Here is a 23,637-nt window from a genome sequence, read left to right as displayed (position 1 = left end):
ATGCTTCTCATATCTTCTGTCTCTCAGGGCACAGTCCTTCCAGGGGGTTAAAAGCATCTCTCAGATTCCGAAATCTCCAGTCACCGCCAGCCTCATCTGAAATCCCAAGTCACCTGCTCACAGGATGGAGGAAGCTGAGGACTCTGCTCTGTCCTGGGGTTCCTGAGGCTGGCAATGACCTTCCATGCAAAGAGCCATCCCCAAGAGGATAGGATGGACCAAGAATTAGGAACATGCAGAGAAGGACTTGAGACTTTTTAGGGTCACAGGTGAGAGTGACTGGCAGAGGCCATGGGTACAGGAGGTCTCCCAACAGAGCTGGGGTCCTGGGGGAAGGCACTCCCTTCTGGTTCTTGGGGTCAGCAAGGCGTGGTCTGATAGAGATGGAAGGCAGGTTCACACTGTTGGCTGTGGTGTCCTCCTGGGATCAGGTGGGCTAAGGCCTCTCCAAGGGCACAGACCTGTGGGTTTCCCCAAACCTCACTCTCAAGCCCAGGAGAGACCCAGTCCCAGTAGTCACATCTCTTCAAGAAGAAGAAAATGAAGCTCTTGGGTCAGTGATCCCTCCATGAATCAAGGCCCATGAGCTTTGTGATTTTGGTCTAAACCCTCCTTCCCAACACCTGCCCAGGCTCTACGTTCTCCCTTCACATAGACACTCTCCTTGACCATGCTCGACTCAGGCTCCTCTGAGCTCCCTTTGTGAATGAGCCCTGACTTCTTGGCTTCCATGTTTATCTCTGCTTTGCCCAATTTTAGTAAGAATTGCAACTGTTTTCCAATTCTTACTTAAGAAAGAATCCTGCAGAGTCAGTTTAACTCTAGATATCTGATCACCCTTAATCAGATGGTTCACAGGTAAGAACCCTTATTCTCCATCAGCGTCAGCTGATGTCTGGCCGCCTTGGCCTGCCTTCAGCAAGAATCCTGCTGGGTCGGTTTAGCCAGAGTCTTCTTAACCCCTGAGGACTTCTCTTAGCAATTTTCCACTTACAGATCCCGCTCACCCTGCTCCAAGGTTACAAATTCCCACTTTTCCTGTTCTACTCAGAGTTGAGCCCCATCTCTTTCCCACACTGTGCGATTCCATCACCATGGTCCCTGGACCTACAGCAATAGTTCTGAACAAAGTCCTCCTTACTGTGCCTTAACAAGTGACACTGGATTTTTTTTTCTTCAACACCCTGCCCAGCTGGTCCAACAGTCTGAGAAAGGGAAGTCTGGACCCCTGGCCTCTGCTCTAGACAGAAGCCGAGAAGTGGTCTCCAGATCACGGTGCTGTGATTGTCACTCTGGGCATCTCTCACGTGCTCAGGGCATCTCAGTTCCATGGTGGGAACCACTGTCCTCAGAAAAAGCTGTTTTCTTTCTGTGTGAAAGTAACCACCCGAATCCCCAAGGAAACAGGAAGAAAAAGGTCGGCAACAAAATACCTATTACAATTCTCCACATTTTGGCTGGGCACAGTGGCTCATGCCTGTAATCCCAGCACTTTGGGAGGCTGAGGTGGGGCAGATCACTTGAGGTCAGGAGTTTGAGACCAGCCTGGCCAACATGGTGAAACCCCGTCTCTACTAAAAATACAAAAATTTGCCGGGCGTGGTAGCACATGCCTGTAATCCCAGCTACTCTACTCAGGAGACTGAGGCAGGAGAATCGCTTGAACCTGGGAGGTGGAGATTGCAATGAGCCGAGATCACGTCACTGCACTCCAGCCTGGGTGACAGAGCAAGACGCCATCTCAAAAAAAAAAAAAAAAAAAAAAAAAATTCTCCACATGCAAAGAAACTGAAACACAGCCCATACATAGCGCCACTGACTCCCTATCAAATGTGAAACATTTTAAGTGATGTTTCTCCACATGGGAAAGGCTGGTGGGGAGAGAAAGGGACAGGGCATACTATCACACACACCAAACATTTTTCAGGAGGGTGTGCAGTGTGAGATGTGCTACAAACTATGAGGGCTCATTGCAGACGTGCAACAGAGGGAGGGATGCTTCTGGTGAATTTTTAAGAGAACAAGCAGTTTATTAAAAAGCCTGCAAAATATTGATCCTGTTGAGGGGGGAAAAGCCTATTATATATGCATGATAAAACAGAAAAATAAAAATAGTCAACATTTACCTGGCATTTTCGATGGAACAGACTCTGGTTTATTTCACTGAAGCATCATCAAAAATCCAATGAATCGTATTTCTTTCCTTGGGTAGCTAATACCTGAGGAGTTAAATAGCACTGCATGCCAGTGAGGATTGCATCCTTGTATGTGTCGGTGTGGGTTTGTGTGTGTTTGTGCAACAGCTCATGGTGCACTCGGTTCAACGGAAGAAATACGTCTTCTATGGGGCTGGGCGTGGTGGCTCATGCCTGTAATCCCAGCACTTTGGGAGGCTGAGGCGGGCGGATCACAAGGTCAAGAGATTAAGATCATCCTGGTTAACACAGTGAAACCCCGTCTCTACTAAAAATCCAGAAAAGTAGCCGGGCATGGTGCCAGGCGCCTGTAGTCCCAGCTACTCAGGAGGCTGAGGCAGGAGAATGGTGTGAACTCAGGAGTGGAGCTTGCAGTGAGCAGAGTTTGTGCCACTGCACTCCAGCCTGGGCGACACAGCAAGACTCCGTCTCAAAAAAAAAAATAAAAATAAAAATAAAATAAAATAAAAAGAAGTATGTCTTCTATCATTGATGTCACTCTTCCTCATAAGTTGCCCCTGGTGAATACACACACACACACACACAGTCCCTGGAGTTTACACTCAGCCCTTCACAATCGTTTTTCACTTTCTTTAGTATGATTTCATCTTCCCAGTTTCCATCTCTCCTGAGCTCCTTCCCAGGGTAGTGTCCAATATGGAGGAAGCAGGAGTCAAAAAGGTGATGCTTGGGACAGTGGTTCTATGCCCTCCTGCTGGCCTTTGGGCTTTGGGTCTGAGCTGAGTGGGGTCTGTGGGGTTTGCTTACTAGATTGTGGGGCTATCCCACTGATGTCTGTACCTGATGGCCACGGGTCCTTCCTTCTCTCTCTGCTCCCTCAAGGCCTGGGGACCCTTCTTGTTGACTCATTGTCAACTTAGTCCCAGGGATTCAGGGACATCTGTGAGTATCTGCTGCTGCCCCATCTGGCCCAAGCGAGGCCTCTCCTCCCCTCCATGTTGGGCCCCACTGCAGCCACCTGATGTTCACCCCCAGGATACTCCTCAGGGGAACTGGGGTGGGGTCATGATCACAGGGTGGGCCTCCCCTCTCTGCCTGGCCGCGCTGCACCACCAGGTAGGTTAAACGTGGCTCCTCCTCCAGGTGGGCTTGGGGACCATGGAGCAGGAAGGACACCCCCTCCACACAGCAGTGTCCCCAGACCCATCGCCCTGAGTCCCAACCCCTGCATTGCTCAGGTTGGAGGATCCAGAAGAAAAGATGAGTTGCTGCCTCTGCTCTTCTCTCCTCTCCCTGGACCCCTCCTCTTTCCACCAATCCCCACACAAGAACAGTTGGGTGCTCTTGTTTAATTTCCCCTAAACCATGGCTGCCCTGCTTTTCACTATGGCCTCACTGACTGGAATTCCTGCACTTCCTTACACGGGAACAGGTACTGGGGTCTGCTCAGCCCTCCTGTGCTCTGCAGGGGTAGAAAAATTCACACATCTTCTCTCTGCTAAGGTCAGGCTGGCCAACCTTTGCTGAAGGCCTCATTTACCCACCTGTCCACCTCAGGGTCCAAGCCAAACCCACACGACGTGATGGGAGAAAATACTGTACTAATAGTTGAAAACCAACCAGAGAGAAGACAGACAGAGATACATAGATGCAGAGACATGCACACCAGAGAGAGAGAGAGAAAGAGAGAGAGCAAGGAGAATGTGTCCCATGTGAAGAACAGAGAAAATCAGTCATCATGTAACAGAAGAAAGCAAAAATAAAGAGCACACGTCTAGGAAACAGATCCTGGAAGGAAATTAAACTTGAGCACACATAGAAAATTAAAACTCAGTACAAATTAAAATTTGAGAGCATGGCAGGGCGGAAACCTCCCAGTGCGGTGAGCTGCAGCCTGTCCTGGAGTTCAGGAACCCCATACAGTGGGCAGCTCCTGCCCCTGAGACCTGGCTGACCTTGGAGAGGTTGCTCCATGTCTCAGTCCATAGTTTCTCCAAGAAAAAGGGGGAACATAATAAGGCATGCTGAGGACAGTGTATACAAGGACTTAATGTGTCAATATTTGTATAGAACTAAATTAGCAATTGCCGCATAGAAAGAGCTGGCTGAGCTTTTGTTGAAGTTTTTAAAATTATATCTATCGGCCAGGCGCGGTGGCTCACGCCTGTAACCCCAGCACTTTGGGAGACCAATGCGGGCAGATCACCTGAGGTCAGGAGTTCCAGACCAGCCTGGCCAAGATGATGAAACCCCGTCTCTACTAAAAACACAAAAATTAGCTGGGCGTGGTGGCAGGCGCCTGTAGTCCCAGCTACTCGGCAGGCTGAGGCAGGAGAATTGCTTGAACCCTGGAGGTGGAGGTTGCAGTGAGCCGAGATCGCACCACTGCCCTCCAGCCTGGGTGACAGAGCAAGACTCCATCTCAAAAAAAAAATTATATATATCTATATGTATTATATATTGTATGTAAATATATAATATATATTATTTATTTATATTTGTTTATTAAATATATATTTACTTTATATGTAATGTGTATTTTATGTATGTATTATATATGGATAATTTTTTAACTATTCTTCTTGTAAAGGCCTGCAAGTGCCTTTTCTGTTTTTGTTTTGGTTCCGGTTTTCCAGGATTTTTGGATATTCTTCCTGCTCATTGATAGATCATAACAGTCTGTTTTAGAGGGCAGAATGTGATGTTCTGATATTTGTTTACCCGTGCAGTCCTTTCCAGGCAGGGCCGTGCCAGGAGCCGTGCCCGTTTGAGCCGCCACTTCAGGCTTGGCACTGTTTTATTTTGTTTTGTTACATTTTGTTTTGTTTTTAAAGATAAACACAAATTAACTCAGAGATTCTCTCCCCCTCTGGTGACTCACAGAGTAATTTCCTGTTTTAATCTGAGTTGGGAGATCACATGAGACCACACAAGTGGGCGGAGACATGGATATGCCTCATCCAGCAGTGGACTCGGGGCTCTCTCGGGACACGTGAGCGTGTGGGCATGCTGTGTGCACGTGTGAGTGTACACATGCTTGTGCGTGTGTGTGAAGCTTCGGGTAGGTGAGGTCAGCTCTCTGTCTGCACCCACCCACGCGTCCCTCAGACACCTCCCTCATTCATCCCTGAAACACAGGCTCCATCTGAAAGCACTGACACCAACTCTGAGTCCTGTGATGAGCAAGTTGTTCAGGAGGTCTTGGGTACCGCATGGGTCGTGCCGACTGTGCTCATTAATTTGATTATGGCGATCTTTGCGCAACGTAAACGTATATCAAATTATCCCATTGTACACTCGGAATATATGCAATCTTGGTCCACTCAATTTTAAAATGAAAATGCTGACGCCTCCTTTGTAAGTCCTGTTTCCCTCATTCAGCTTTGAACAACTGTGAAGGCAGAGACTCGGCCCAAGTGGCCTGTGCACCCAGGACCAGCCACCGGGCAGCCAGGTGTGATGTCTTCAGAATTATTTACTGATGCACAGAGTAAAGTATGACCTAGAGAACCGGGCTTAGCTCTCAGCTGTAAATGTATAGCACTGTCTCAAGGTTAGCTCTTCACTTCTAGGAAGGTCTTTGGGGTCAGAAGAGCAGATCATTCCAACAAAGTCTCTGGGGTCATTGGAGATTCACAGCAGACACCTATGACCAGCTGGGAGACTGCATCACTGCTCATCAGACCAGTTGGGTGTTTGTAGCTGGGTCTCTGGAGACAACCTGCAGCTGGGTTTCTGAAAATAGCCAGGTGACTATAGCTGGGTCTCTGAAAACAGTCAGGTGAATAAAGCTGGGTCTCTAGAAACAGCCAGACAACTGCAGCTGGGTCTCTAGAAACAGTCACAACTGTAGCTATGTCTCTAGAAACAGCCAGACAACTGTAGCTGGAGCTCTAGAGACAGCCAGACAATTGTAGATGGGTCTCTGGAAACAGCTAGCTGATTAGAGCTTCGTTTCTAGAAGTAGTCAGGTGTATGTATCTGGGTCTCTGGAATCAATGGCAACACAATCTATCCAAGGAGCTGGTCAATTGTCGAAAGAACCACCTGGTTTAGGAAACTTCTGGATGCTGGTTAGAAAACTCGTCTCCAGCTCATGTCTCCAGGTCAGCTGCCTGGCTGGCTTTCCAGACGATGATGAATCCAAGAGAAAGCCTTCCAAATGGCCGCTTCAGGCTTTTCCTAGAGTGACTTTCTATCCTCAGGTGCAGAGGCCAGGTGGGCCTGGGGTCAGTGTCTGGCAATGGCTGCATACGTGCAGGACTCGGCCATGGGCTCTGTGGACTGTGGGGACCCAGCCCGGGCCGTCCTCCGTGTGAGGGCCCAGTGGTCCAGCTGAGCATACGTCACCTCCTGGGAACTCCCTGCCGCCGGGGCCTGGGAGAGAGAGACCCAGGGTGAGGGGTGCCTGGTGGAGGGTGAGGTGAGGGCTGTGGGGCTGAGGGCCATGGCGGCCATCTCCATGGGCCCCGAGGACCCTCTCCTGAAATCGCATCCGTGTGAAGAGCCCTCCCACAGGGTATTAGGGTTGGTCTACGTGACAATGAACAAGGCAGAAGGGAAGACTCCTGACTTCCAAGCTGAGGCAAAAGACATCGCGCCTCCGCCCCTCCCCGCCACCCATCCTTGGATCCCTCCCTCCGGGGGAACCGCGGTGTGGAGAGGCCCCTGTGAGAGGAACAGAGGCTTCCTGCCCACAGCCGTGGGAGTGAGCGTCTTGGACGTGGATCCTCAGCCCACGGGAGCCTTCAGATGCACACAGCCCTGGGCGACCTCTCGACAGCAACCTCAGGACAGACCACGAGCCGGAACCGCCCAGCTGAACCACTCCTGAATTCCCAGTCCAAGGAACTGAGATGTTTTTAAGCTGCTAAATGTGGGGAACTTGAATAACTAGTAGGAAGGCTCACCGAGGTGTCCATCTCTCTGTCCTTCTCAGGAAGTCCATTGATTGTGGCGTTGTCTGGGGGAGAAAATACATGGCCAGTTTTCTGGGAAGGATGTCACAAGGCAAATCTGCCTGAGACCCCCCAGCTTCAGTTGACATCCTGCACCCAATCTGTAATACGACCTTCTAGAATGTTCCCAAAGATTCTTATCCCCGCCCCCCACATTGCATCTGGATTGGCAAGAAGTTCCCACTTCCCCATCCCAGGCCTGTCCCTCCTCCTCCCCCTTTACCTGCTGTCCTCTCTAGAACATCAACAGCCAGGTCAGGCCTGAGAGGAAAAATAAAAGTGAACCTCAGGGGCAGCCTGGGGGCAGAGGACTGGGTGGAGGTCCAGGAGTCACTCCCAGGGGCCTCACCTCTGCTGTAGCTTCTGCTTCTCGTCCTTGCTTCTGGGGGGCCCTGAGGACAGTCGGGGTATGAATTAAGGAGACCTTCTTCCTAGCCTCTCCTGACAGCTTCCCCAGGTCACTCCACCCTGACCCTGAGACCTACCCTGCTGTATCTGATTCTGGTGATGGAGGAAAAAGAGGACCAGAAGGAGGAGACAAAAGAGGAAGACCACTGAGACCCCGATGAGAATATAAAGATGCTCAGCACTCAGGCCTTGGGAAGTAGGTACATCTAAGAAAGACAGAAACAGGTTGTCAGCAGTGTGCATTTATTGAGCCCTTACTGAATACCACACACATGATGTGTGCTTGTCATAGATGTACTAATATATAAAATCTCTCAGGTAAATAAGAGTGCTGCAGTGGGGGGCATGGTGGCTCCTGCATGTAATCCCAGCACTTGGGGTGGCCGAGGCGGGAGGACCACGAGGTCAAGAGATTGAGACCATCCTGGCCGACATGGTGAAGCCCCACCTCTACTAAAAATATAAAAATTAGCGAGGGGTGGTGGCACACACCTGTAATCCCAGCTACTTGGGAGGCTGAGGCAGGAGAATCACTTGAACCCGGGAGGTGGAGGAGGCAGTGAGCTGAGATCACGCCACTACACTCCAACCTGGGCGACAGGGCGAGAGTCTGTCTCAAAAATAATCATCATCATCATCATCATCATCATCATCATCATCATCATCATCCTGCAGCACAGGGATCGTTAACCCCTTCCTCCACCATGGGGGTCCTGAGTGCTGGGGTCCTCTGCACAGGGACACAGCCGGGGCCATTATCAGAGCAGGAATCTGATCAACCCCAAAGCCTGACCTCTTTCTCCTTCCCCAAGAGGCACACGCCAGGCTCATGCTCCATGGCCCCCATCACTCACGATCATTGTGACTGTCGTCCAACGGCCTCTGTGTGGGTCCTGTGAGGGAGGAATCAAAAGGAGGAGGAGTTAGAGTCCTGAGCTGGACAGAGAAGGCTCTGAGTCCTCCCACATCCGCTGTGGGGAACTCTCTTCACTCCCCACGACCCTGACCGCTCTTTCTAGACCAGCACCGTCCAGCAGAGTCTTCTGTGATGACGGAAACTTTCTACATCTACTGTCCAGTATGAGAGTCACATGTAGCTATTGATATTTAAATTTATCCAAAGTTGAATGGTGTGAGAAGCCAGCTGCACTGTCTGCATCTCGAGGGCTCAGAGACGCCACGTGCCTGATGCCATCCCTACTGGACGGTGCAGATACAGCGTGTTTCCTGGGCGTGAAGCTGTGGTAGACATCGCTGCTCTCTGCCCTCTGCGGAACTAGGCAGAGACCAACCACACACAACAAGAGGAAGGGAGACCTTCCCTCCCTGACCTCCTTCTAGGTTCCCACCAGAGTGCAAGAATCCCCGTGTCTGATTTTATCTCTCCACACGGCAACCCCCTGATGGGGATGTAACCCGTCCTCCTGTGGGAAGAACCCAAGACCCGATGTGCTCCTGTTTCCTGAAGCCCTGCAGCTAGCGGGCGAGTGTGTGCAGCGCCGCCCAGGCTCCCTGCGCAGCACATTGCGGGCCCGCCCGTCATCTCCTCGAACATTCGCCCGCCTCTGCACAGTGCACGCCACTACCCAATTCACAGGTGACAAAATGGGGTTCTGCAGGCTCCCCCAAACCCAGGGTCCGAGGCCACGAGTCCCTCTTCCAGGAACAGCGGTCCTTCCCCTTCCCTGCTGCCGAGGCAGCATCTTCAATATCCTTCCAGAAAGGCAGACATTCTATTTTGGAGTGTCCTTCCCTCTTGCCTCGTCTACGGCCCAAGATCCAGGACACTACCCGTTATTCTACACCATGACTTCCTGGGCTTGGTCTTCATAACATCTGCCACCATTTAAAATGTGCAATATTACAGTTTTTATATTATTTATAGTTATATGTATCATGTATTATGCAAACATATAAAATATAGCAAATATATATTTTAATTATGCAATCTTGGCATATACATTATAATTTAATGTATTAATGTTAATTGTATGATTTATAATTACTTATAATATATGTTACATATATTCACTATAATGTATAATGTATAATGTTTATTACATATAAATATATAATTAAATATAAAATGTTTCTATTATAATTATAAACTATAAATAATAGATAATATATATTTATGTTTGAACCTATGTTTATTAATTATAGCACCCGAAAGTTATTACACTATATATTGTAAATATAATATCTTTCATATAATATAGTATACATTATAGTGATATGTGGTGATACATTCACATATTTTATCATATAATTATGTTCCTTATATATGTAATATATGATGTGAACATATTTAATGTAATTGAAATGATAGATCTGAAATTCTCCATTGGAAATCATATCTTTTTATTTCTATATGCATGTATAGGCATCTGTGCATTTCTAATGCCCATTCTAATTATTTCTCCCCATTGAAGTTCACAAGACGGGAGGCCATTTCTCCTCATTCATGATGCATCAAATCCGGAGCCTTCAGTGCCTGTCACAGTCCCTGTGAGGACAAAATACTTCCTCAGTATTAATAGCAGCACCCCTCCTTTGGGGTTTTCTAATCAGCACTGATGTCAGCGCCGTGGGTACCTGAACTCAAGTCTCCCCTAAACGATTCTACCGGGACAGCTATGTTACTGCCTATGTTTCACATGAGGAATTTGGGACACAGGAGGTTTGGGTGAGTCATCATCAGACATAGAGCCGGGGGGTGGCAGAACCACCGGGATTTAAACTATGAACCCAGCAATCTAGCTGCAGGAGGGTCTGTCCTCGTAAGCTTTATATGTCACTGCATGAAAGATGAGAGAGGAGAGAGGGAAGGAGAGGGAGCAAGGGAGAGAAAGAGAGGGTAGATATTCCCGCAGACAGAAGGCTGATAAAAACCAGACACTGGACTTGAACCAGGTCAGCTGGACTCAGGAGCACGTCCTGCTGTGCCCCGGCAGCCCAGGAGCCTCTGAGGGGGTCCGGATGGAGCACAGCATCGCTCCTCCCACCTCCCCATGTGGCTTCAGCCCCTGGTGCCACCTGCCTGAGCTCACAGCCCGAGCCTCACAGGCCATCACTGGGTGACCAAGGACGACCACTCTGGTGATGAGAACACAGGTGGAGAAGGGTCTGCGGATGGCTTATGACCCCGTGTCCTCCCCTGGGAGGTTCTGGTCACAGATCACAGGGGGAGATGGACAACTTGAGACCCAGGGACTTGGGGCAACTTCACTTCAATCACACAGAGTCCAGGGCCAGAGCCAGGGGCCGCTTCTCTCCTATCACAGAGTCCAAGGCAGAGCCAGATGGAAGGGAAGCCTCATGGCTTCATCCTGGTCACCGTTCACAGGCTACGTCCCCTCCCTGTGGCACCCTCCTCCTCTTACGGGACCTTACTCCACTGTTCAGGCCTCCCCTGGAGATCACAGAGCCAATAGGAGCATCGCCGTCCCTCTCTGGGTGTCCCAGGTTGGAAGGTGAGTTCTAAGTCCCTCCATCAGGTGCAGAGCGGGGTGAATGGTGAGGCCATGCCCACAAGGGGGCAGCGTGGGGCTCGGGAGAACCCAAAAGTCTGGGGTGGGGCTGCCCGGGTGGGTGGCCCCTGCCCCTGCCCCTGCCCCTTCATAGTCTTGTGACTTTAAGCAAGAAACTTTAATTTATGTTTTGCATATTAGAGAGGAGGAGGAGTTAGAGAATCAGACTAGTACCTCCCGGAGAGTGGTGTTTGCATTAAGTGCTTTCCACAGTTCCTGGCATGGAACGAGATTGCAATTACAGTACCATTGTTGCTCTGGTCTCTATGAGCATTAGCCACCTCCCACAGCTGGGCGGGTGTCAGTCCCTTCCCGTGGCCTCCCTAGTCCTTGACTCCAAGTCCAGGGCAGAGGGCTGGACCCGGAGATGCATCCCCAGCACAGATCCCCCTGTAATCCCTTCCGGCTGAGGACCCTGCTACTGACCAGCTGAGGAGCCGGGCTCTGTGACGGGGGAGTCCGTGTCTCCAGAGGTTTCTGTGAACAGGGGCAGGAGAAGGATTTCGAACCCGTCCCAACCAACCTGCCCTCCTCCACCCTGAGCCCCCGTCCAAAGGCCACATGGCCGTCACACAATCCCAGACGACGTCCCGAGACTCCTGAGAAAACGGGGCAGGGGACAGGAGGCTGGGGAGAGCCCCGCTGCTTGCCCCCTTCTCCCTGGGGCTGCTCACTCCCTCTGCTCCTCCCACCACAAGCTCTGCTTGACCTCAGGGGACCTTTGAGGTCCTGGGGGGACATGAAGGTGGGTTGGAGCCTCTCCGGTGGACTTTGACTCCAGGACATCTCGGGCTGAACACACATAGGGGTGCGTGTGGTCATGTACCAAAGGTTTTCCCAAAGCACTGTCCAGTCCTGACCAGGGGCCATCCCTGGGCCCTGTGCTCTGCCCAATGGGAGATGAACCACACCAGGAGGAGCACATTGCCTGGGGCAGGTTCTGCCTCAGTGGAAAGGAATAACAAGTGAGACCATCCATCCCGTGTGAAAAGACACTCATCCCCTTGCAGGGGTTCGCCCCCTAATCTCTGGGAACCCGCTCCGCACCCAGCCAAGCAGCGCCAGCTCTGAGCCCATCGGATGCTGGGGCTGAGTGTCCAGGCCATCCGTGGCGTCCAGAGGAGACCAGGGCTCCAGGGACCTAAGCAGGTGCGAGGGCAGAGGGGAGGTGTGTGCAGAGGGAGGGGGGAGAGGAGGGCTTGGGGGTCAGGAGGAGGGCAAGGGTGGCCACAGAGAGAGGGCAGCAGCTGGGACAGGGTCCAGGGACCTGGGGACAAGCTTGAGGGCCGAGCTGAGACTGGGGCAGGGCCCAGGTGACGTCCTCACCTTTCACCACCAGGTCCAGGTAGTCGCTGTGCTCAGACCATCGGGGCGTCTTATAATAGATGCAGCGATAAAGCCCGGCATTGGCTTCACGTACTGAGTCGATGCGGAATCTGGCCTCGGACTCAAATGGACCAAGTCGAAATACATTATAATTATCTTTGTACTCAGATCTATCCTCCCTCTCCAGGCGGAAGGCGTAAACGCCAACCGGGCCCCGGCACTGGAGGGTCACAGGCCTCCCCAGGGGGATTTCGGGGCCTGGCTCAGCCGAGATGGAGGGTCTGGGCAGGGGCCCTAGGAGGGAAGCAGAGAAGGACCTCAGCGTCCACCATAGGAAGTCACCATGCCACACACGTCATTTTAGTATCACACTTCAGGGATTTTAGCAATTTTGTAGAGTTGTGCAGCCAGGACTACAGCCCAGCCTTAGAACATTGCCACGCCTCCTGCACCTTCTACGTGCGCGGGAATTCTCATCGCTGCAGAGTTATTTTCCCAGGTGACAATAAGGACCCCGAGACTTGCTCACATCTTGGGCCTTGCTCAGGGTCACGTGGGAAGTGTCGGAGCAGCCTGGGGCCCCTCATGTCTGCTGAGAGCCCAGGGCCACTTTCCAGAGGGACAGAGGGCGGGAGGGAGGCACAGGACGGGGATGACAGGGTCATTTGTGAAGGACGAGGGACAGGGAAGCGAGGGCTCTGGAGATGGCTCGTGCTGGGGCCTGAAGGGCACTGGCCGGTCCCCGGGTGGGACTGAGTGTGGGACGGGGGTTGCCAGGCTCCTGTGAGGGTCCGATGGGGTGAGGGTGAAGCCCCCAGCCCCGACCCAGCCCTGATCTGCTCACAGCAGATGCCCAGCCCGTGGCAGGTCCCCATTGCTAATGCAGGTCTCTGTGGAGACACCACTCTGGGTTTTCCTCTATAGTTTCTCCTTTCTCCTCAGCCAAATTTGCATTTCCTTGTTATTAAAGCTCCTGAAAAACCCTGTTTATCTCAACTGGGCTTGGGGTGGAGGAGGAAGGGCGGGACTGATGCCCTGAAACAGGAAGGTTGTGTCAAAATTAGCAAAATCCCTGAGCAGGGCAAAGAGCTGGCAGGGCTTCAATTCGCTCATCCCGTCTTCACTCCTTCTTTGTTACTGACAGATTAAAACTGCATATGTTGAAGGTGTACAACACGATGTGTTGGTACAGGTATACACTGTGGACTCGCTGAATCAAGCTAATTCATATAACCTTACTTTGCATAGTTAATTTTTGTGGTGAGAATATTTAAAATCTGCCTCTTAGCGATTGTCAAGCATATGATACATTGTGATTAACTCTAGTCGTTATGTTGCACAGTCCTGAACTTACTCTCCCTGTCTAGACGGAATTTTCTATCCTTTGACCTGCATCTCCCCAAACCCACCCATTTGTTCATTTTTCTTTCTTTTTTTTTTTTTGAGACGGAGTCTGGCTCTGTCTCCCGGGCTGGAGTGCAGTGGCCGGATCTCAGCTCACTGCAAGCTCCGCCTCCCAGGTTTACGCCATTCTCCTGCCTCAGCCTCCCGAGTAGCTGGGACTACAGGCGCCCGCCACCTCGCCCGGCTAGTTTTTTGTATTTTTAGTAGAGACGGGGTTTCACCGTGTTAGCCAGGATGGTCTCGAACTCCTGACCTCGTGATCCGCCCGTCTCGGCCTCCCAAAGTGCTGGGATTACAGGCTTGAGCCACCGCGCCCGGCCCATTTTTCTTTCTTTTAACCATATCTCAGTTACTTATCAATCCGTTCAAAGACGCTTTTCATGGGCCGCTAATTCCACAAATGTGAGAAACATACACAGGGTGTCTGCCCTTTGGAGGTGGACATCTAGAAGGGAGGACAGATACTGCTCGGAGAATTGTCCAAATCTGCAGCTGCGAACTGCAGTAAGTTTCCTGTGGGTAAGCGCAGGAATCTAGGGGAAGGTGGGCGGTGGAGCTGACCTCCTCTGCAAAGTCCTCAGGGACAGGATGTGGCTGGGAAAATGGGCATGTCCAGACCAAAGACAGATACACGGGTCTGATTCCATCTGAAGATAAACAGGGGAAGGGCTCTGAGAAAAAAAAATCATCTTACAATGAGATATTAAACAAAACTTTTTAAATACATTTAAAAACGGTGGAAAGTACAATGGTCATGTGCTTTTGAAAATCACAGCGTCCCTGGGGTCAGGAAGGGAGTGGGCAGCAGTGGCATGGACAGGCTGAGGCCGGCCTCGGGGAGCCACGGAGGGGAGAGGTGCCGTCACCCGGGGGAGACACAGGAAAAGTCAGTAAAGAGAGAGGGAAAGATGAGAAAAATGTAGAGTGAAGTCACCAGGACTGGGTGACATGGTGCATCTAGGAGGATGGAGAAGAGATGGAATGTTCAGAGTCTGTCCTTTGTGACTGTCGTGCTCCCTGCCAAGAAGCTGCCAAGTGAAGTGTGGGCTGGTCTGGGGAAAACTGCCGGGCTCAGCCTTGGTGATGTTGGGTTTGAATTCTCGTTGTAGAAATCGGTGTGTGGAGGTGACGCCTGCACTCCCAGGGTGACCGCAGAGCTACTCACAGCCGCCAAGACCTGGAAGTAACTCGAGTGTCCACTGCCAAATGAATGGATGAGGAAAATGTGGTGTGTCTATGCAGTGGAATATTATTCAGCCCTAAAAAAGGAAGGCGTTGTATCATTTGCAACAACATGTATGAACCGGAGGACATTATGCTAAGTGAAATAAGCCGGGCACAGAAAAACAAATACCACATGTGGAATCTAAAAAAGTTCATCTTGGCCAGGCATGGTGGCTCATACCTGTAATCCCAGCACTTTGGGAGGCCGAGGTGGGTGGATCACCTGAGATCAGGAGTTCGAGACCAGCCTGGACAACATGGTGAAACCCCATCCCTACTAAATACACAAAAATTAGCCAGGTGTGGTGGCAGGCATCTGTAGTCCCAGCTACTCAGGAGGCTGGTTCAGAGGCAGGAGAACTGCTTGAACTCAAGAGGTGGAGATTGCAGTGAGCCGAGATTGTGCCACTACACTCCAGCCTGGGTGACAGAGTGAGACTCCATCCCAAAACAAACAAACAAAAAAGGTGATTTCACAGAGGTAGAGATTAGAATGATGATATTAGAGGCTGGAGGTGGGGGGCTTGGGAGAGACACAGATCAAATGGTGCAAAGTTTCAGTTAAACAGGAGGAGTAAGCTTTTGAGATCTATTGCATAGCAGGCTGACTATAGTTAATAATAACTTATGATATATTTCAAAATTGTTAAAAGTAGATTTTAAATGTTCTCGTCACTATACGTATGTAATGTGATTGTTATGTTATTTAGCCTTATTTAATCTTTCCACAATGTTTACATACGTTGTAACATCGCATGGTAATCCACAAACGTATACAATTACTTGTCGATTAAAAATAAGATTTTTAGCTGGGTGCAGTGGCTCATGCCTGTAATCCCAACACAGTGGGAGGCTGAGGCGGGCAGATCATAAGGTCAGGAGTTCGAGACCGGCCTGGCCAATATGGTGAAACCCCGTCTCTTCTAAAAATACAAAAAAAAAAAAAATTAGCTGGGGGTGGTGGTGGGCACCTGTAATCCCAGCTACTCAGGAGGCTGAGGCAGGAGAATCACTTGAAACTGGGAGGCAGAGGTTGCAGTGAGCCAAGATTGTGAAACTGCATCCTAGTCTGGGTGATGGAGCGAGACTCTATCTCAAAAAAAATGAAAATAAAATAAAATATAAGACTTTTGAAAATAAGAAAAGCAAAATATGACAGGTGGAGAATGAAGGAGTGAAAGGGGTGAGGGTTATGCATTTTACATTTGGAATAGTTTGCAATCTAGGGTGTACTTAAAGGGATCCCTCCAGGCCCTCTAAGCATCAACATCACTCCCACCCAGAACTGCCCTCGGGGTGCCAGAGGGGACGGGGAAGACGGGACGAAGGTGAGACTCACCCTCCTGCATGTGGATCGTCTGGGCCAGGCAGAGCACTAGAAGAGAAGCCCCAGTGAGAAAAATGCCCACCTCCCAGTCTCCTTACTGGGCTGCTATCAAAAGGGGGCTGGATGGAGCTGGGGGGCATTCAGCATTTCATCATGACCAAACCAACCCTCCTCGACATCACTATCTCAGTGTAATCCTTCTTGCTGCAAAATGGTTTCAAGATAAATCCCAAAGTCTCCTCTTCCAAAAAGGCTCCTGCTCCCCCAGCCCTTCTTTTTGGTGGTGTTGTTGGAGACGGAGTTTTCTTCTTGTCACCCAGGCTTAGAGTGCAGTGGCACGATCTCAGCTCACTACAACCTCCACCTCCTGGGTTCAAGCAATTCTCCTGCCTCAGCCTCCCGAGTAGCTGGGATTACAGGCGCCTGCCACCATGCCCGGCTAATTTTTGTATTAGTAGAGATGGGGTTTCACCACATTGGCCAGGCTGGTCTCAAACTCCTGACCTTATGATCCACCCTCCTCAGCCTCCCAAAGTGCTAGGATTATAGGCGTGAGTACCGCGCCTGGCCCCCCAGCCCTTCTTAAAGCTGACCTCATCCCCACACCCAGGCCCATGTTTTGAGGACAAGGTCTTCTCTGGTCAGACTTAGGCCCCGGGGAGAGCAGCAGGGCAGTCTTGGGGGAGGAGGACACTTTCCTCCCCAGAATCTTCTGCACTGGAGTCAGGCTTGAGCAGGGAACTTTCCAGACCTCCCAACCCCCTTTCCAGCCTCCCCGCTGCCTCCAGGACTCACCTAGGCCCAGGAGGGCGGTGGGGTGGGGAGACATGGCCCTGGTCCCAGAACTCTGCAGCAGACACAAGCAGACAGGATGCGCTGTCCAGGGGCCTCCTGCCTGTGGAGTTTCCACAGCAACTGCCTCACACAAGAGGGAGAGTTTTCTGTCCTGTTCCTTCTGCCCTTCCCACTAGTGAAAGGAGAGGGAGGGCCTTGGCTTCTGAAAAACGTTGCTTACCCGCATGATCGGATGACTCTAAACTAGTGACCTGATGTGTCAACCTCTTTCTAAATCTATGGGACAAGGCAGAGTAAAGGTTGGGCAACCAACTGACTTGGACGTCATCCCAGCTCCACACGTTAACGACCACCGCTCTTAGGCAAGACGTTACAAAACTAAAAGTCAACATTTCCTCGTATTTAAAACGAGAGTCATAGAAATCCTTCCCCAAGATTTTAATATTGTGATCTCCGCTAAAATCCCAGCAAGGTATGTAATGCGTTCAGAAAAATCCTACAATGCGCCGAGCACGGTGGCTCACGCCTGTAATCCCAGAACTTTGGGAGGTTGAAACATTGTGCACTTACTCTAGAGAACAGTGAGGAGGTTCCTCAAAAAACTAAAAGTAGAGCTACTCTATGGTTCAGTAATCAATCCCACTTCTGGGTCTACATTTCAAAGAAACAAATTCAGTACGCAAAGAACCGTCTGAACTCCCCCGATCACTGCCGCACTATTCACAATAGCTAAGATGTGAAAATCATCTAAATGTCCATTGACGGATGAATGGAGGTAGAAAATGTGGTACACGCACTACTCAGCCTTAACAAGGAAGAAAATTCTGCCATGGGTGACAACACAGACGAACTCTGAGGACATCACACCAAGCGATGCAGATGCAGAGATCAAGTACTGCATGATGCCACTTACAGGAGATCTGCAAAGTCACCAGAGTCACATCATAGCAGTCAATGGTGGTTACGGGGGCTGGGAGGAGGGGGAAAATGGGGAGTTATTAACAAACAGGACCTGGAGATCTGCTGTCCGACATAAGACCTATGGTCGACAATAATGTCTTGTTCACTTGAAATTTGTTAAGAGGACAGAGCTCATGTTAAATATTCAAACAATGATATATAATAATAAATATTATATATAAATAATGATAATGATTACATATAATCATAATATAATTAATATAATATTATTAGTTAAAATTGTTTATCATTTTATATATAGTCATTACATATATAATTGTTTATATATAATAATATAGAAAATTATAATAGTTTTATATGTAATTGTCAATATATAAACTATTATAATTATTAATTATATATATACAAGTTCATATATAATTGTTAATATATAAACTATTATAATTATATATATACAATTAACAATTTGTATGTGTGTGTGTGTGTGTGTGTGTATGTGGAGATGGAGTCTCGCTCTGTTGCCCAGACTGGAGTGCAGTGGTGTGATCTTAGCTCACTGCAACCTCCGCCTCCCAGGCTCAAGCAATTCTCTTGCCTCGGCCTCTCGAGTAGCTGGGATTACAGGCACCTGCCACCACACCTGGCTAAGTTTTGTATTTTAGTAGAGATGGGATTTCACCATGTTAGCCAGGCTGGTCTCCAACTCCAGACCTCATGTGATCCACCCATCTCAGCCTCCCAAAGTGCTGGGATTACAGGCGTGAGCCACTGCGCCCGGCCCCTTTAAAATTTTTAATTGTTATTATATATATTATGTATAATACACACACACACACACACACACACTCTACTAACATGAGTTCTCTTCCCCTTATCCCACAGTGTCATTTGGCTCCAGGTGGGGGTGAGGTGGTCCAACAGCACATGCAAAATCCTGAAGGGGTTGAATGGTCAGGAGATGGTGCTTAGAACCTGGCATTAAGGTGTGGGGCCAGATGGGCACCCAGCTGGGTGCTGGAATGAGGAGCAGGACCAGGACAAGCAGTGCATTTCAGCATCATGGAGCTGAGGGGGACAGCAGCCCACCTTATCACGGATTCTCATCTCTGCTGCTTCTGAGGACACTGGGGAGCGTGTCTCCAGATGTAACTGTCGCAGACATTGATGAAGGTCTGCACCGCAGCCATTACTCACTTCTTCCTTAACAACCAAAAGCCAGTTCTGTTTGAGAGGCTATGCTCCAAGCCCAGGGAGCAAGTGGGAGGGAAATGGCGTTCAGATTAAGGCGATTTTAGCAGTCCCATTTTCAGGGTTTGATTCAGAGCAGGGCATATGACCAGATATGACCAATAATACTTAAAGCAGAATAGAACAATGCTCCTGGGAATCATATTTATCTCTTAATAACAGAGGGTTTCAAAAAAAAAAGAAAGAAAGAAAAGAAAAGAAAGTTTTTGCATCAGAATAGTCCAAACATTTCAAAAACATTGAAACATTCCATCATAATCATTACATTGCAGACTAGTCCTCCTCCCGAGACGCAGTGACTGTAACGATCTCAAGCTGGGACCTCGTGGACAGACTGGGGAACTCAAGCTAAACCCTGGTCCTCACAGAGTTCGGCACATTGCAATCCTGTGTCTTTCCTTCCAGTCGAATCCAATCTCAAGGACCCCAGTTCCTGAGCAACCCTGGCTTGGCTCAGCCAAAGGGAAGTGTCTAGAGAATCTGAGTCTAGACTGCCTGGAGGTCTGCACTTCTTTGCCGTTTTCAGGAGGTTCAACTGCAAAGCCCTCCCCAGGTCATCCACATTGGCTCACATCTCTGTGCCCCACCCTTCCTGCCTGGGAGAAGCCTTCTTGTTCCGCCAAAAAAGCGACCTGAGGGTGAGGTGGTGGCAAGGACTCACAAGGACTCACCGATGTCTCTCGCCATCTTCTGGCCCGGATGGAGCCCTGGGAGGAAGACCTCAAGACGATGGTCGTCTCCATAGGATGCCCACCCTGCCCCTGGCTTTGCCCTGAATATTAGCCTTGGCGGCCTGGCCTGGGTTCCGACGGTGGATGAACCTGGCTTTCCACAGGCTCCCACCTCCAGCCTGCGCTGTGGAGAGACCAGGTCCTCAGAACAGTATTTTAACCTTGTCCTCTCTTCCCTTCCGGGGTTTACCAAGACACAGCGGGTGTCATAGATGTGAAAATGCTTCTGCTATACCAGAGTCAGGAACTGAGCAAAACTGGAAAATGCACAGGATGTGGTCAGCCAGGGGCTAGCATCACAGCTCTAATCTTTAACAAGGTCCAACTGCAGGCACGGAAATAAACAGCTTCTCCCTGCCCTGTACACGCCTCTGATTTTAGCCAGGATGGTGCTGAGGAAGCAACACAAATTCACAAATTTTACTTTTTTTTTTCTTGCATGAGAGCCAAGGTAATATGAGGCAAGCCTTGCTCCCTAATTAATCCTGACAGGAACCATATCTCCGTCCCAATCCTTCTATTCAAAGTAGGCGCAATTTGGTTTTACCAAATGTAAAACTCACATCAAAGCCGTGGTGTGAGTATTTACACCAGAGAAATCGGCAAATGCTACACATCAGGGTTGTTTTCTGATTTTCCTTTTGCTTTGTTTTTTCAGAGAGCTGATGGTCAAGCCTTTACCAGCACACCGCTGGTAAATTTCCAAGGGCCAATTTAAAGAAAAAATTTTTTTACAGAACACGTAAAAAACGTCAACGTGAAGTCAACATGCTCCAGGAAAATCAGAAAATTGATAAAGCATGACTATTTCTATAGCACATACTCCACCCTGTTTCCTCCTCCTACCTCAGCTACTGTAATCAGCATCTGAAGTCTTATGTTCAAATTTCCCTTACACTTTTGTATATATAGTGTTCTCTCATCGATGTATCTATTTGGCATATGTGTGTATATATATGTAGGCTGTCATCTTTAAAATTTATTTATTTATTTGTTTATTCATTTATTCATTTATTTGAGACAAGGTCTCACTCCATCACCCAGGCTGGAGTGCAGTAGCACTATCTCAGCTCACTGCAGCCTCCACTTCCTGGGCTCCAGAGATCCTCCCACCTCAGCCTCCTGAGTAGCTGGGACCACAAGCACGTGCCACCACACTCCACAGATTTTTGATTTGTCTTATTTTGTTTGATAGAGATGGGGTTTTGTCTTGTTGCCCAGGCTGGTCTCGAACTCCTGAGTTCAAGCTTACCCACCTCGTCCTCCCAAAGTACTAGGATTACAGGTGTGAGCCAACACACTTGAGCCATGCTGTCATTTTGTTCTTGTTGCTGCTGTTGTGGAAACAGACTCTTACTCTGTCGCCCAGGCTAGAAGGCAGTAGCACCATCTTGGCTCACTGCAACCTCCGCCTCCAGTGTTCAAGTGATTCTCCTGCTTCAGCCTCCGGAGTAGCTGGGATTACAGGCACCCCCCACCACACCCGGCTAATTTTTGTATTTCTAGCAGAGACGGGGTTTTGCCATGTTGGCCAGGCTGGTCTCGAACTCCTGACCTCAGGTGATTCACCTGCCTTGACCTCCCAAAGTGCTGGGATTACAGGCACTCAATTTTAATTTTAGTGCAAAGTATAGTTTTCAAAACAATGTTTGCAATGTCATCAAATGTAGAATGAGCATGCATCAATGTTTCCTTAATTCATTCATGATGAAATCATCATCGAAAATTCCTATCTTTACCCAAATATTTAGCTTCTTCTGTTGCTCTTCATTTGTTCCTGCATTTCTCCATTTCCACTGGTATTATTTCCTCTTCTTTTTTTTTTTTTTTTTTTTTTTTTTGAGACGAAATCTCACTCTGTTGCCCAAGCTGGAGTGCAATGGTGCGATCTCGGTTCACTGCAAGCTCCACCTCCCGGGTTCACGCCATTCTCCTGCCTCAGCCTCCCGAGTGGCTGGGACTACAGGCACCTGCCACCTCGCCCGGCTAAGTTTTTTGTATTGTTAGTAGAGACGGGGTTTCACCACATTAGCCAGGATGGTCTCAATCTCCTGACCTCGTGATCCACCCACCTCGGCCTCCCAAAATGCTGGGATTACAGGCATGAGCCACCGCGCCCAGCTGGGATTATTTCTTCTTGTCCAAGCCTTTTATTCTGGCAACCAATGAACTTTTCACTCTTTCTATTGTTTTGCCTTCTCCAGAATGTCACAGAGTTGGAATCAGACAGTGAATTACCTATTTGGGCTGACTTATTTCATGTAATGATATACACTTAGCTCTCCACGTCTTTTCATGACTTGAGAGCTCATATCTTCTTAGCACGGGATAATATTCCATTGTCTGGACACATAGTTAATCCACTCACTTACTGCAGGGCATCTCGGTTGCTTCCAAGTTTGGGCACTTATGAATAAAGCTACCGTAAAGATCCATATATATGTTTTATGTGACCATACATTTTCAGTTCCCTTGGGTAAATACCAAGGAATGTAATTGCTGGATTACATGGTCAGGCTACATTTAGTTTTAGAAGAAATTGCCACACTGTCTCCCAAAGTGGCTGGACCATTTTGCAATCCCACCAGCAATGAATGAGAGTTCCTGTTGCTCCACCTCCTCTCCACTATGTCAGTATGTGGTATCGTCTGCGTTCGAGAATTTGGCCACTCTAATAGGTGTGTCGTGGTAACTTGGTTCCTAAGATACTGAGAGAGGTGCAGAACACCAGCTGGGAAGTCAGCCAGAGTGAGCTTCTCCTGTGACGTCCTGTCCCACAGCCTCGGTGACCTCGGACAAGCCACTTGCCCTAGAAACTTCTCTCTTCTTTTTTTTTTTGAGACAGAGTCTCACTCTTATCACCCAGGCTAGAGTGCAGTGGCACAATTTCAGCTGACTGCAACCTTCCACCTCCTGGGTTCAAACGATTCTTCTGCATCAGCCTCCCGAGTAGCTGGGATTACAGGCACGTGCCACCACACCCAGCTAATTTTTGTATTTTTAGTAGAGACAGGGTTTCCCCACGTCGGCCAGGCTAGTCTTGAATTCCTGGCCTCAGGTGATCCGCCCGCCTCGACCTCCCAAAGTGCTGGGATGACAGGCATGGGCCACCGCACTTGGCTACTTCCCTTATAAACTTTTCTAAACATCAATGTGTGACTATTCTTTCTTCAGAAGCCCAACAACAAATATTTATCAATTGCTTATTATCTGCTTGATGTTTGAGATTCAGGAGTGAACAAAACATAACATATCCAGCCCCTGCCATTGACAGAGCTCTGAGTCTAATGATGATAGGGACAGGATCAAAAAGCAAATCACAAATTATTTAGCTACTATTGTGAGATAAGAGTCAGGGTGACACTCACCACCATAATAAGTAAGTCTTAAAAGGCCGGCCGGGCGTGGTGGCTCAAGCCTGTAATCCCAGCACTTTGGGAGGTTGAGGCAGGCGGATCACAAGGTCAGGAGATCGAGACCCTCCTGGCAAACACGGTGAAACCCCGTCTCTACTAAAAACACAAAAAATGAGCCGGGCGAGGTGGTGGGCGCCTGTAGTCCCAGCTACTCGGGAGGCTGAGGCAGGAGAATGGCGTGAGCCTGGGAGGC

General features: G+C 49.3%; 1 protein-coding gene across 18 annotated transcripts; it reads right to left on the bottom strand.

The window, feature by feature from the left end:
• Window positions 1–4,672: 4,672 nt before the first annotated feature.
• LOC111530236 (leukocyte-associated immunoglobulin-like receptor 1) lies at window positions 4,673–20,347 on the bottom strand. 18 transcript variants are annotated; one of them, XM_026457617.1, is made up of 12 exons: window positions 19,969–20,249; window positions 19,136–19,249; window positions 17,129–17,300; window positions 16,346–16,381; window positions 12,379–12,672; window positions 11,479–11,529; window positions 8,377–8,415; window positions 7,600–7,728; window positions 7,464–7,506; window positions 7,338–7,375; window positions 7,067–7,119; window positions 4,673–6,533 (listed from the first exon to the last, which is right to left on the bottom strand). In XM_026457617.1, the coding sequence occupies exons 1-12, from the start codon at window positions 20,038–20,040 to the stop codon at window positions 6,387–6,389; spliced, it is 1,188 nt and encodes a 395-aa protein (XP_026313402.1). In that variant the 5' UTR covers window positions 20,041–20,249; the 3' UTR covers window positions 4,673–6,386. The 18 variants fall into 18 exon arrangements, with proteins under 18 accessions (XP_026313402.1, XP_026313409.1, XP_023053131.1 ...); XM_026457624.1 differs by having other exon boundaries at window positions 17,129–17,330; window positions 18,905–20,250; XM_023197363.2 differs by having other exon boundaries at window positions 18,905–20,250.
• Between the last annotated feature and the right edge of the window lie 3,290 nt (window positions 20,348–23,637).

This window comes from Piliocolobus tephrosceles, chromosome 21 (genome assembly GCF_002776525.5).
Source record: "Piliocolobus tephrosceles isolate RC106 chromosome 21, ASM277652v3, whole genome shotgun sequence".
NCBI classification, from domain to species: Eukaryota; Metazoa; Chordata; class Mammalia; order Primates; family Cercopithecidae; genus Piliocolobus; species Piliocolobus tephrosceles.
Note: the sequence above shows the minus strand (reverse complement) of the source record. Positions and strands in the feature narration are given on the sequence as shown.

Excerpts from the sequence above, each read along its gene's own strand:
- LOC111530236 (XM_026457617.1), bottom strand. The coding sequence starts at position 20,040 with ATGGAGACGACCATCGTCTTGAGGTCTTCCTCCCAGGGCTCCATCCGG. Across the intron at positions 12,673-16,345 it reads GACGATCCACATGCAGGAGG|GGCCCCTGCCCAGACCCTCC; the intron begins GTGAGTCTCACC and ends CTTCCCTCCTAG. Across the intron at positions 7,729-8,376 it reads GGACGACAGTCACAATGATC|ATGTACCTACTTCCCAAGGC; the intron begins GTGAGTGATGGG and ends TGTCTTTCTTAG.